The sequence below is a fragment of the Vulpes lagopus genome, chromosome 11, assembly GCF_018345385.1.
Source record: "Vulpes lagopus strain Blue_001 chromosome 11, ASM1834538v1, whole genome shotgun sequence".
Taxonomy (NCBI): domain Eukaryota; kingdom Metazoa; phylum Chordata; class Mammalia; order Carnivora; family Canidae; genus Vulpes; species Vulpes lagopus.
The window spans coordinates 40,877,278-40,891,880 of NC_054834.1; the positions used below are offsets into that span (position 1 = coordinate 40,877,278).

The 14,603-nt window shown below is 33.0% G+C and overlaps 1 protein-coding gene across 4 annotated transcripts in view; it reads right to left on the reverse strand.

The window, feature by feature from the left end:
* Positions 1–14,603, reverse strand: part of BRINP3 (BMP/retinoic acid inducible neural specific 3) — a 384,981-nt gene that overhangs the window by 112,553 nt on the left and 257,825 nt on the right. For all 4 annotated transcript variants that reach the window (XM_041773285.1, XM_041773288.1, XM_041773287.1 and 1 more), the window contains exons 5-6: positions 9,625–9,730; positions 4,731–4,967 (exon numbers count right to left, since the gene is read on the reverse strand). In XM_041773285.1, the coding sequence (XP_041629219.1) occupies positions 4,731–4,967; positions 9,625–9,730 (343 nt within the window). The remainder of the gene's footprint in view (positions 1–4,730; positions 4,968–9,624; positions 9,731–14,603) is intronic.

The window sequence follows — 14,603 nt, forward strand, 5'->3', positions numbered from 1 at the left end:
TTTTTCCTTTATTTTTTGAACATTTTAATAATAATTATCCCAAAATCTTTCCTATTAATTTCAATATCAGGATCTTCTTACATCTCTTGTCTAGTTTCTTTTCCCTTTGAAATTAGCTACATGGTCTTGTGTGCTTGTTGTAAATTGGGGTTTCAGGTCCATCAGGCATAAAAGGAACTGCAGAGGCTTTAGAAAATGTTTTCTTTTTTTTTTTTTTTTTTTTTTTTTTTAATTTTTTTTTATTTATTTTTGATAGTCACAGAGAGAGAGAGAGGCAGAGACACAGGCAGAGGGAGAAGCAGGCTCCATGCACCGGGAGCCCGACGTGGGATTCGATCCCGGGTCTCCAGGATCGCGCCCTGGGCCAAAGGCAGGCGCCAAACCGCTGCGCCACCCAGGGATCCCTAGAAAATGTTTTCATCCTCAAGAGGTCACCCTCTTCATATTTAACAGACACTGTAGGGAGTTGATGCTGATAAGATTAACTCCTAAAATTAGGATTTAAACTATATTAGTGCTGGGTTATAATTGTATAGGAATCAATTTACCTCTTATTCTCCCCTGTTGTTAAAGTGTGGTCCTTCCAAACTTTCAAGTATCCCCTTTTTGAGCATTTGCTTCTTCAGGTCTATAATATGGCAAAGATCTAATTTTATCACCCAGAGGTTTTAGTTTATCTCTTTAGTCATCTGCCACAGGTAGATTCAAAATAAGGCAAATGTCTTTAAAGAGGAGACTAGCCATGAATTTAAACACCTTCAAATAAGTCTCCAATATTCTCAATTTGATCTACTGTAACTGCAATATTTTCTTCTGGCTTCTCTTGTTCTGGAAGAGCAGCATTTTCCAGGAGCTAATCCTAGGTTCTCAGCTTCTAAATCTGCCTTGAACTGATAAATGTGCCCCAGGGAAAAGCAGTTGTAGAAACTGTGTCAATTAATCATTTTCTGTAGGGTTTCCCGTCCTTGCCAGTTTTATTTTCGAGCTCCTCCCTCTAGAGAGTTTTTGTGTAAGCTCTTGAAAGTCTGTGATAAACTTCATTCTGCTTTCAGAGACTTTTGAATAGTTCTATAGCATCCACCACTATCTAAATTCAGTAAAGACTTTGTATTAAAACTGAACTTCTTTAGACCCATCAAATCTAAAATTTTGTCAGTCCAATCTCCATAACCACTAGAAGTTTTGCTGGTTTTTCTTTCTTCCATCAGCTACTTTTTGTGTGGGGGAACACACAGTTCCTCAGCTTCTACTCTAAATCAAGAAATGTCAAATTTTTACAGAATTAAGCAAATGTTCACAAGAAGAAAGAAAGAAAGAAAGAAAGAAAGAAAGAAAGAAAGAGAAGAAAAAGAAAAGAAAAAAGAAAGAAAAGAAAAGAAAAGAAGAAAAGAAAAAAGAAAAGAAAAAAAAAGAAGAAGGAAGGAAGGGAGGGAAGGAGGAAGGGAGACAGAAAGGAGGGAAAGAAAAATGTGAATCCTCAGCTTACATCTCCTGTTAGGGATTTTATTCCATTTAGTTTGGTTGCTTCTGTGATCTATTATGTCTTTGAAAAATATAATTTAAAAAATTATCCACCTTTCTAGTTACTAACAATGAAAGTGCTGTCCTACTTCAATATACTACATTCTACCTGGAAACAAAATAAAGGCAAAGCAAAAGGGTAGCATTCTTGTATGATTCCACAAATATAGATAGGCTCTAAGAATTTTCTGGTCTAACCTATCTATCATACACTGTGATATGAGGTGGAAGTTGTTTTTTATTTTAAAAAAATTTTTTAGAGATTTATTTATTTGAGAGAGATAGAGAGACAGAGAGACAGAGAGAAGGCACAGAGGGAGAAGATTTTTAAGTAGACTCCCCACAGAGAGCAGAGTTGGAAACAGGGCTCTATACCAGGAACCTGAAATCAACACCTGAGCTGAAATCAAGAGTCAGATACTTAACTGAATGAACCACTCAGACACCTCAGTTTGTTTTTTAAAATTTAACCTTAGGGAGACTACTACATATTATAATTTATCTAAAAGTGTTGTATTCCATAATTATTTTTAAACATCAGGTAGTCTACAGGACTAAAACATGACAGATGTCTCATACGTGACATCTTAGCATTCTTCTGGGAAAACTAGAAAGAAAAATTCACAATTAGAAATTCATTAGGTTTATTCCTAGATATGTTATTGATTTTGTTGTAATTATAAATGGTATTGACTCCTTAATTTCTCTTTCTCCTGCTTCATTAGGGATGTATTGAAATGCAATCAATTTCTGTACATTGATTTTGTATTCTGTTGACTCTACTGAATTTATCAATTCTAGCAGTTTTTTGGTGGAGTATTTTAGATTTGCTATGTAAAGTATCATGTCATCTGCAAATAGTGAAAGTCTTACTTCTTTCTTGCCGATTTGGATGTCCTTTGCACCGTTGGTGGGAATGAAAACTGGTACAGCCACTCCGAAAAACAGTATGGAGTTTCCTCAAAAAAGTTAAAATAGAACTATCCTATGATCCAGCAAATTGTGCTATGAGGTATTTATCCAAAGAATAAAAACATACTAATTCAAAAAGATATATGCATCCTAATGCTTATAGCAGCATTACCCACAATAGCCAAGATATGAAAACAGCCCAAGTATCCATCAACTGATGACTGGATAGAGTTGGAATATTATTCAGCCATAAAAAGAATGGAATCTTGCCATTTCAAATGACATGGATATGCTAAAGAGCATTATGCAAAGCAAAATAAGTCAGTTATAGACAGACAAATGCCATATGATTTCACTCATATGTGGAAGTTAAGTAACAAAACAAAGGGAAAAAAAAAAGAAGGAGGCAAGCCAAGAAACAGACTCTTAACTGTCAAGAACAAACTGGGGATGCCTGGGTGACTCAGTTGGTTAATTGTCTGCCTTTGACTCAGGTTATGATCCAAGGGTCCTGGGATCCTGCCCTGTGTTGGACTCTCTGCTCATCCACGAGCCTATTTCTCCCTTTCCCTTTGCCTGCTGCTCCCCTTGCCTGAGCTCTCTTTTTCTGTTAAATAAATAAATAAAATCTTTAAAAATAAAAAAAAGAAGAAACTGATGGTTGCCAGAGATGGAGTGATGGGTTAAATAGATGATGAGAATTAAATAGTGTACTTGTAATGAGCAGTGGGTGTTGTATGGAAATGTTGAATCGCATATTGTACACCTGAAACTAATACACTGTATGTTAACTGAGTGGAATTTAAGCAAAAACTTTAAAAATAAAAAAAAAAATCCAATAATTCAAGGGGATAAGGATTTTTTATTCTAGACAGTTTTTCCTGTTTATATAAAATAGAAATATTACTAAAACTGAAAAGAATTGTTTATTATGCACTATTTTGATCAAAATATGTTAAGAAATCATAAACTCATTGATCCTTCCTACATTATTTATCTACCCTTCAGTTTATAATGTGGTAGTTCTACTCCACAAAAAGATGATGCTCTTTTTTAACAATCAATTGCATTATTTCTTATCAGATGTTAGCTGTGGACTTGTCATATATGGTCTTTATTATGTTCAGATATGTGCCTTCCATGTCTATATTGTTAAGAGTTTTTATCACGAATGAAGGTTGAATATTGTTGTCACTTTTAAGTGTGTTTGGTTAAATTAATCACCAGAAGAATTTTTTTTTTTTTTTTTTTTTACCAGAAGAATTTTGATAATCGAGTGTTTAAGTCTGACCTTTTGGCAGTTAAAACCTCTTTTGCCCATTTGAAATTCACTCCAAAATTTTTGGCTAAATACTGTATAATTATACTTACCACACTCTAAGGATTTTAGTTATTCTTTAATCATGTATTATTATATATATATTTATTAATATTATAGATTTCATGTTGAAATAGCTTTAATCTTTTATTAAAATTCAATGTTTTATGAAATGAAAGCTATTAATAGGTTATGTAATCCATAAGAAACAATATTGAAAATACATATATATATATACTCATAAAAATTCAGAAATAACAAAAACCTACACACACCAACAAAATCATAACTGATCTAAATTTGATTAAAATATCAGTAGTTAAGTGAAGGTGTACTTTCCTGAGACTCATGTTAATGTAAAGAAGGTACAGAACAAATGCTCTCTGCATTTTGCCTCACAAGTGAAACTCAAGGACAACTAGAAAAGTCTAGAAAGACATCAGAGAAATCAGATGATAAATTCTTGTATTGAGAAAGGCAAAGACTTTCTTAAATGACTAATAATACATCAACTGAAGAGCAGGCTGGGTTCTAGTGGCGATAATTCATAGTAATACACAAAGCACCATATATGCTTTCAGGAAAATACTGAAATCACTGGTAATAGAAGTAATGCAGATGTCTATTTGAAAGAATAATAATAAATAATAAATTAAATAGAGCCACTTGGGTGGCTCAGTTGGTTAAGAGGCTGCCTTTGGCTCAAATCATGATCCCAGAATCCTGAGATCCAACCCTGCTCAGCAGCATGTTTTCTTCTCCCATTCTTCTTTCTCCCTCTGCCCTCACCCAATCCCATGCTCTTTTTCTCTCTCTGAAATCAAAAAATAAAATATTTTAAATTAAATTAAATTAAAAATAAATAAATAAAAGTCTTCCCAGTTATGTAATAATAGTTTCTTCCAAAAGAATTAACTAGTCATTTCAATATAGTATTTGTTTTGGCAAAGTTTAACTGTTATATTTAAATTTGTCCTACCTGATTCCTCAAAGTCACTGTTGTAGGCTTTCCAGGTTTCAGTTATTCGAAGAAGATTCTCTTCCATGGCTTGAATGTCCATGGAGGGGCAGTTGCATTCTGGAAATTTGGGACCACACTGACACCAGCAATCATTGTCCTTGCAGATAAACTCTCCCTCTGAATTGCAAGCAATGTAGCTCAAAGCTGCTTGTACAAAACGCTCCTGAAGATAATCTGGAAGGAGGACTTGTAGCCCTTAAAGAACAAAAAAAGCACATACTTTTTTTGAAAAAGAAAAAATATATATAACACAGTTTTAAAATATTCAAAAAAGGCCAAAAATTTAATATACAAGTCATGGATTTAAAACTATCATTAGAAAATTATTTAAGCCAAAAGAAAAAAGAAAAAAAAGAAAATTATCTAAGCCAACAAAATTTCAACATATGAGGGCTCTCCGCACTGTCCAAGAATCCTGGAAATTATAGATTATCTGATTTTTAATAATTTGTTTAATTGTTTTTTTCTTTATTTTTAAAAAAATTCTTAAAGTTTCCCAGTTAATATACAGTATTATATTAGTTTCAGTGTATGATATAGTAAATACAATTAGTAAAACAGTACAACAATTCCATACATCACCCAATACTTATCAGGGCAAGTGCACTCTTTAATTGCCATCAACTATTTAACCCAGTCCCCTCTGGTAAACATTGGTTTGTTCCCTATAATTAAGAATCTGTTTCATACTTTGTTTCTCTCTCTCTGTTTTTCCCCCTTTGCTCATTTGTTTTGTCTTTTCAATTCCACATATAAATGAAATCATATGGTATCTGTCTTTCTTTTTGGTTGGCTCTTTCACTTAACTGTTTAGAATATTTGGATACCTTTACCAAGGAGATAGATGCTAAATTGTTTAGAATATTTGGATAAATCTAAATTGTTTAGAATATTTGGAAATGTTTACTATGGAGATTGATCCTATACCTTTAAAAAGAGGCAGGCATTTATTTCCACCATTTGATTTCAAATAGTTTTCAATACTTTCATTTTACTTTCGGATTATCAGCCCATATTTACACAGATATTGATGAGGGAACTGAATGCAAGCTGAGGACAAAACAGAAGCTGAAGCCCTGTAACCCTCTGCCCCCAGGTGGGATATGTGTGACATTCCTCCAGGAAGCTCCCAGCTATCTTAATGTTAATACCTTGCTAGAGGGAAAAACAACCTTAACTTGACAATGACTAGGCCTCCAGTATCCTGTAGGTCCTCTTTAGCATGTGAAAATCCTTTTGAAATCTCCCTTTTCCTTACTTCTCCTAACTCCCAAATATATAATCAGCCATCCCTCACAAGCCTGGAGCAGCAGCTTTTCCTGCCCATCCATCCTGTCCCCATACTTTAACAAAACCACCATGTTACAACAAAGACAGCTCAAAAATTCTTTCTTGGTCATGGGCTCCAGATCTCATCCAAGCAAACCCCACCTATATTCCAAAACTACATCAGATATTATGATACAATAGACTGTGGCATTGGTAAACCAGTTACAAAATATTGATGATAATGTTTACCTCATGTCATTAACAACACATAACTTAAAGGACTCTATTGTTCAGGAATGATCCCTAAGACTGACTACAGGGAAGCAAATGGATTGCTTTCAGTTGTTTCACAGGTCATGTCCTTACCATTTATTAAGACAGCCCCCGTTGACATGTTTCATTACTTTTCTACATGGAAGTTTAGTAAAGTTAATATCTCTTCAGAAAAAATTTAAAAATGAAGATAGGCTACATGATTAATATTTAGGGTTCCCTAATGGTTTCATATTTATTCTGATATTTCAAGAAAATATAGCTTCAATCTCAGCATTTTTTTTCTACATAGGAAAAATAAAGCTAAATATTCAAAGTGATCAGTAACAAAAGTAAACATAAAAGGAAAAATTTGGCCAATATCTAATTGCTGTTTACTACAAAATTGGATATTTACAATTGTGTTTATCTCTGTATCTATCTCTAAAAGAAGAAAACTTACAATCTATAAAACCACACTAAAAATAACTAAGGTTTTTTTGGGGGGTGGGGGAAGAAGTCTAAAGACCAACTGCCCAAAACTTTGGTAATTTTTAACATTACAGGGGGCCCCTGGGTGGCTCAGTCAGTTAAGTGGCTGCCTTTGGTGTAAGTCATGATCTCAGTTCAGGGTCTAGGGTCCTAGACTCATCTTGGTCCTACCAGCTCCCTGCTTGTTTACTATAAGGCTATACATAATCCTTTGACTTCCTTGTGGCCTGTGAAACTAGTTTCTAATAAACTATTAAAAATATCAAAAAAAGAGAAAAGAAAAGAAAATTTATTCCATCAATGGATAAAATAGGACACAAAATACTTTCATGAAGCAATATCATTTTATTTTTACTATAAGCAAAAAAACAACAACAACAACAAAAACATAGTGAACTGTCATTAACAATTACTTTAAATCCTCTATTTGATAATAAACCAGCCCTTTGTCAATTTTGTTGAAATAAAACATTAGGAAGGAACTGATCTAGAAAAATATTTGTTACTCAATCATATGAATCATTCACATCTCAGCTTCTGGGAATTTTACCAAAAAGTTATTATCAAGACTCAATAAATGACTTTTCATTATACCTTTACTCTTTCACTCAGAAGTACCTTGTTACAAATGTTAAATTCATAAGGGGTTGAAAACATTGGCATATTATTAACCTCAATACATATTTTCTAATACTTCCATAAGGGTTACTTTTTGTCATATACCTTGCATATATAGTAACCAATATTCTGGAGTTGTAGATAAAGCTTTTTCAATTTTTGAACTGTCATGTTTGTAATCTAGTTGGCTAAGCAGATCTCAGGGTCAAACAAACAGGTAAATCCAGCTTACTGCCAAAAAACATTTGATTTCATTTTTTAAAGTCAGAATTAACGTACTATGTGCATCTTTTTGATATCTCACTTCTGAATGTTTATTCTAACATAGTTAAATCATGGAATTTTGTTCTGTATTTGTTGCCTAATGCTTTTACCTTTAATAAATCTTATTGATGTTTTCTTTGCTCTGATGAAAGTCTACTTTGAGACTCCAGTGTTTCCAATTGCCACAGAATGACCTAAAATCTTTTATATCCTTCATGTGTCATGGTACCATCGATTGAGAATCTAAAGCTTGGCATTTTTTTTAAGTGGAAAAGGGCTACTATTAAAAGAGTGGTTGAAAATTGAATCAACATAAATGTTTAGACCATAAATATAGATGAAATTTGAGACAGAACGCAAGGGAAGTTAAAGTCTCTAATACTGATTTCCTGAGATTATCCTTGGAGAAGTCTTTGAACTACAGAGTAACAAATAAAGTTGTGATAGACCATTGAAAATATAGCCCTAGGAAACAGAGACAAAAAATAGCGATGCAGATCTCTGTGTTTCTCACATAAACTGGAAAAAAAAAAAAAAAACAACAACAGCTATTTAAAGAGGAATGTTGCTTCACTTATTCCTGTGTTAATTTTTTTTTCAAGATACATAGGAAGTTGAGCTTTGCCTTTATAATATAATATTCTGAAAACTAAGCACTATTTCACACAAACAGCAAAAATTTAAAAATCAGGTTAATAAATATTAATGGGTCAATTAAATAAACATATATTGGATATATATATATTCCTTATTCTTTTTGATGAAACTTAATATTCTGCAGGCAAATTGATCCATACATTTAAAAAGGAGTAAACAGAATTACAAGTAATATTGGTCGATTGCATTTGTTTAAATTAAAAAAATATTTCAATAACTTAAAATCTAGGATTGATAATGAGAAATTCGATGGCATTTAAAGCTCAAATTTTTAAGTATCTTCTTTGCAATTTGTATACAATTCAAAATAGATGAGATTCATTTATTATTTACCATATATTGAAATAATGCAAAGCTGCTACATTTTCCAAAATTGAAAAGTTGAGGAAAAATGTCAGATTTTCTGGAACTTGTAAACACTCTTATGTAAAACTGAATAATGTAAATGCAACTCTAACTTTTGTCATTAAAAAAAAAAGTAGACGAGGGAAAAGCTAGACAAGGGAAGAATAACTCAAAATTATCCCTTTGATCAGTCAACTTAATTTAGACAATGTGTCATCAAAGACTTTTCTGAACTTCTTCAACTAGTACATATTTAAATATGTTTAAACATGAGTATTCATAGCTTTCCCTACCTATATGAATAAATCCACACATCAATAGCCTATTTGGGAGCAGTATATATACCTGCTACAAGTTGTTTAAATATCCTCTATTGAACTATCTCACAAAATATAAGAATAGAAAAAAAGGTAAATTATTACCATTATCATATTATCCATCATTATAATGGAAATATAAATATTTTGTTAATATATTCCCAAATATGTTTCTGTCAGAGGATAAATGCAGTTCTAGCTAGCATATTAGGTTATATTTAAAATATCAACAGTTCATGCTTGTGTGCATAAATATTGTTACAGCTTTTACTAGAATTTATGAGGAAAAGGTCAAAACACAAACAGACCTAGGAAAGAATTACTGCATATTGAAACAAAAATTACTGTATGGAAGTAAAATCCTATCACAATGAATTCTCAATTACTATATATAGATTACCTAACTTAAGAAGCAAAGTGAATTTTTAACATTTTCTTCATTTGGTCTAGAATGTTAGTATTGGTTAGAAATTAGGAAATTAGCATTTTATGAAATTTTAACAGCCTAGTTCTGCATATCCAGCTAGTATAAAAGAACAACAACAATGATAGCGACAGCAAAAAGAAGAAGAATGAAAACACAACTGGATAATTATTATCCAGACTGATAGAGAATTAATGAAATTTTAGCCACATACCTTGCAACTGAATCTTATTCTCAGGACTTTGAACCAGAACAGAACTGACTGAATCTAGGTTGTCATAGTTACTGCAGCCAAGAGGACCAGTCCGTGTTTCTGTTACCTGACAAATAAAACATCAACTTTATTATAGAAATCAGAGTTTACCATGTTCTTCTGGCCCAATGTAGTTGTCACGCACTGATATTATACTCTGCTGGCAAACATCACTGAAAGGCCTAGGATCTGATACATACCAACAATACACACACCTAAGCACAGAGAAGACAAATAACTCCCTTTGTCTTCAATTCCATTTTCTTCCCTTTGGCCAGGCATAAATCTTCTAGGAGTATAACAGAAGCCCTCTTTGGTCAAAAGCATCACTCACCTCAGGTCATTGATTTTACCCAAGATATGACAAGGGCATGCTCCTTTAGATAGAGAGCAAGTTTTGACTCATAGGAGGATTGTTTTTTGTTTGTTCATTTTTCCTCAATAAATCAGATCTGTCAGGCTACTGTCTAAAAACTTATTTTATTATTTTATTCTACTTAAAAATCTATAATTTTCCTGTCTTATATGGTGCCATCAAAGTCCAAACTCTTTTGCTTGGTTTCCATCTATCCCATTTCCCCCCAACAGGCATAAATTGCTCTCCAGCAGGACATTCTTAAATCTGTCTTTGCTTATTCAATATCCTCCACTCTCGCCCCTCTTGTCTCCTCTTTGACTAATTGAGTTTATCTATCCTCATGATTAAGTACATTTTCAAACACCCACACAAAGTATTCGTTAATGACTTCCACTTGTGTTTTTCCTCCCGTTTCTATAAAGTTGTGGTTTGTAGTGCTCAGCCCTGGGAATAATTATGGAATCACATATTGCCGACTGATTTTTCCATGGATGCCTCAGGATGTATTGCATCAGAAGATGAGGAGGAGTTTAGTCAATTATGGAAGACTAGAAGCGTATTCTCAGTATGATAAAAAAAAACCCATATTTTAAAGCAGGGGAATATCATAATGATCTTAGTATTTTAAAAAGATACTCTTCACTCCACAACAAGAATGGTTTGCAAAAAAATAATTCAGGTAATTTCATTTCACCATTCACAACTCCACAGCATCTTCCATCTTACTGAGAGTAAAAACCAGAGCACTTCCTAGAACTACAATATGTCACATTATTCTGTTATTCCTGTTATCTCTGTGAACTCATCCCTTCTCCTGTTTTCCTCATTTACTCTGCCCCAACTACATTGGCTCTTTGCTGTTGCTTGAACATATTCTTTATCTTCTTGCCTCAGACTTTCTTTCTCTTTCTTCTTTTTAAAAAAGATTTTATTTACTTATTTGACAGAGAAAGCGAGAAAGAGAGCAAGCGGAGAGACAGGCAGAGGGAGAGAGCATAAGCAAGGGGAGAGGCAGGCAGAGGGAGAGGGAGAAGCAGGTTCCCCACTGAGCAAGGAGCCCTACCCCAGGACCCTGGAATCATGACCTGAGCAGAAGGCAGATGCTTAATCGACTGAGCCACCCAGTGCCCCAACCTCAGGATTTCTGACATGCTATTCCTGTATCTGGAATGCTAGTCCTCAAAATATTTTTTAAGCTCACTGTTTCATTTCTTTCAAGTTTTGTTCAAATGTCACTCTCTCAGGACTATTTGGACTAACCTATTTTAAATGAATACACCTCCCCATGCTTCACTCTTTCAACCATTATTTCCTTTCTTCACCTTGTTCTACTTTTTCCACAGTAGTAATCAGCTTCTAACATGCTGTATAATTTACTCATTTATCATGATTACTGCTGACACTTTTCATTGGAATGCAAGCTCCACAAGTACAGGAAATACTGCCTATTTTGTTCAGCATAGTGTCTACATCACATATCAGGTTGTAGTGTAAGCCCATGGACATTGATTAAGAGAAAGAAAAGGGGACAGTTTGAGGGGAAAATCATAACAAGGAAGACATTAAGACCATTATCTAGATGACAAAGACCTGATTGAAGCAGTGGCAATAAGACTTATCTGAAGAAGATGGATTATGAAAAAGTTAGATCTGGCAAGATTATGAAATATTGAAAATATACACAATGGAGAGAGGGAAAGGCAACTGAGATTTCTAGCCTAAGCGATAACATTTAGATATGTTGCAAATAAGCTCCACTGGAGAGAACATATAAGAGAGCATGGCTTGGAGCATTCTGACTCTGAAAGGCATAACATTCTCCATTGGAAACATCCAATAGGAGTGACAGTGCAGATCTATTTTTTAGACATTTTGTCAAAGATAAGATTACTAACTGAGGAGTTCAAAACTTACAGGTAATAATCAAAGACAAAAAGATAGATATGTCAACTGAGATTCACTGAGTGAATGTACAATTTGTATCATGACAACTCTATATCATATTTTGTAAAGAACAAGTTCTTAAAAATAACAAATATTGACTATGAGTACATGCAGTTTATCATGGGGAAGACAATACTTTTTCCCCCGAACATTACACCAACTTTGGATACTCCCTACCACTGTTCTCTCATGGTGATACTGACCATCACTTATTTTGTTCAGGGTAATCATTTCTAATGTTGACATGTATAACATACATGTAAATGTGTGTATATATAAATGATATTTAAATATAAATGATTATCAACAAAAGAGTAATAAGGGGATTAAAAGTATCAAAGGAAATACTTCGGGTTTAAGGTAACTTAAATCTTCATGATGTCCTATCATGTAATTTTATTGTCCCTCAATACACACAAACACACATACACACCACAGTAATATAAACAAATTCCAGTGCTTGTAATTTTAAGGAAATTTTTAAAATAAAATTGGCTTCAGGCACACATTGAAACATATGACATTGAATATGACATCTTGGAAGTTGGAAGACAATATTGTAAACACTTAACTCTTGAAAGAGGATAAGTAGCATCGCTCCATCTCTTTACAGACCTTCAGTTATATCAAGTTACTGTGGTCTTGAGAAAAATGCAGGAAATTTAAATAATGGTCTTATAAATTTGGAGGTCTTAATACATCTATGGATCTATAGATTGCTTTAATCTGTCACCTTTCATGATATACAATAATAAAAATCTAGCATGTCCTACATATAATTTTATTTTGTTTTTTATCATTCACCACTGAAATTACTGATAATTATCTGATTTAATATACAAATCTACAAACTCTGGCACAGTCAATAATGCAAACTCCTTGTTTTAATTGTTTTATATTTAAAACACCTACATGTCTTACTAGTGTCAGCACTAATAAATGCATCCATGCTTATTTTGTGTTTTCAGTACTAATGAAATAAATAAAAATGAAAAGAAAATTGTAAAAGCCAATTTTTTTGTATAAACTCTTCAATAGACATATTAACTCTACCAGATTAAATTATGCAGTTGTGCCACAGACAGCTTGAACTTTTGTCATCAGCTAATAGATGAATATCTGATAGAGAGGTCTTCCTACATAATGTAAGAAATGAAGAATGACTTGACAGAGAAACATAAAAATGAATAAGACTGACAGGATTCAGTATTTTAAGACTGATGTATCAAATGAGAAAACAATTTTTAGTTATTTATTTTATTCATCTGTTGAAAGGAAGATGTTGAAAGCAAGGGGATGTAGTCTTTCGGATCCAAAAATGATGCCTTTTCTGAGGTGTTACTGTAGTTTGTGATTGTGACTGAGAACCATGAAGAAAGTTACATGAGCTTTGAGGGGCCTGGAAGGCTAAGAGACTGGTGTGGACGATACAAACATCAAAGATACAACTCAACCAGCTGTAGAAAGTAAAATCGAATCTTCAAGATCAATTAAGGACAAGTTTGTCTTCAAAATATGAGATGTGTTCTTTCCTTCTATAACTGACTTATGTAAATTGTGTTTTAAGTATATTGTTAAAATCAAGAGGATACAAGAGATCCTTTCAACTTTTCCTGTATTGTTTTTATATTGTTTCATTAAACTACCACATGATATTTTCACAGTTGGAGAATTTTACAGGGTGCAAAAGAAAAATACATAACCTTCCTAATGCAAAGAGATGCCTTGCAAGTAACTATATTAACAAATAGTATTGTTTCAAGTTTATTTGGATTAAAAGAAAATGATACAAATAATTCACTTGGAAATAAAAACCAATCCTTATGATTTTCTATCAAATTTCCCTACAGTCACATATTCTAAAGATGATCTAATGCCCCAGCGATGCACTGGAATTATGAAATTAATTCAGTGAAAACTAGTTGAAGAAAAGCTCTCTGAAGCAAAAACAATTTTTCACATATTAAAAAAGTGAAGAAAGTGGGACAAAGAAGAGTAAACAAACAGAAAAACATACTACATTTCTAAATGAAAATAGTACTATTAAAGAGTTCATAATCTTCAAATTCAGATTTAATATATTTAAAATATTTGCAGTCAAAATCATAGTAATATTAACTAATTAGAGGAAAATACACTTACATCAACATTTTGGGGTCAACTATCCTAACTCCACCGCTTACTAAAGAGGAACCTATTCAAGTTTCAGGTTCTTTTGGGTGGAATAGCTAAAGTTTTCTTAACAGTCTCATGTAGTTGGGAAACAAAAATGAGATAATCCATAAAAAGTGCTTACCAAGGGCCTGTCCTACAGTTATTATTTCAAGGTAAATGTAAAGAAAGTGTAAATGTTTACTATTAAAAAAGCAAAAGCACAATAATATCTCAACTCTTGGAAAGTTATTGGAATTATCTATACCCAACCTCTCAATCAAGATTATAAGATCCTAATACTTTCCCTGACTCCAGTGTGCTGAATGTTAATGCTTTTCTCTATAAGATAGAGTAAAGGGGCCCAAATTTTACATTACCTTAAATCAAACTCACCCATGAATGAGAGTATGAAGAAGTTTTGTACAAGATTATATGAATATGCAATTAGAGCATAATATTGTAAGAATAATGATGACAAGACTAA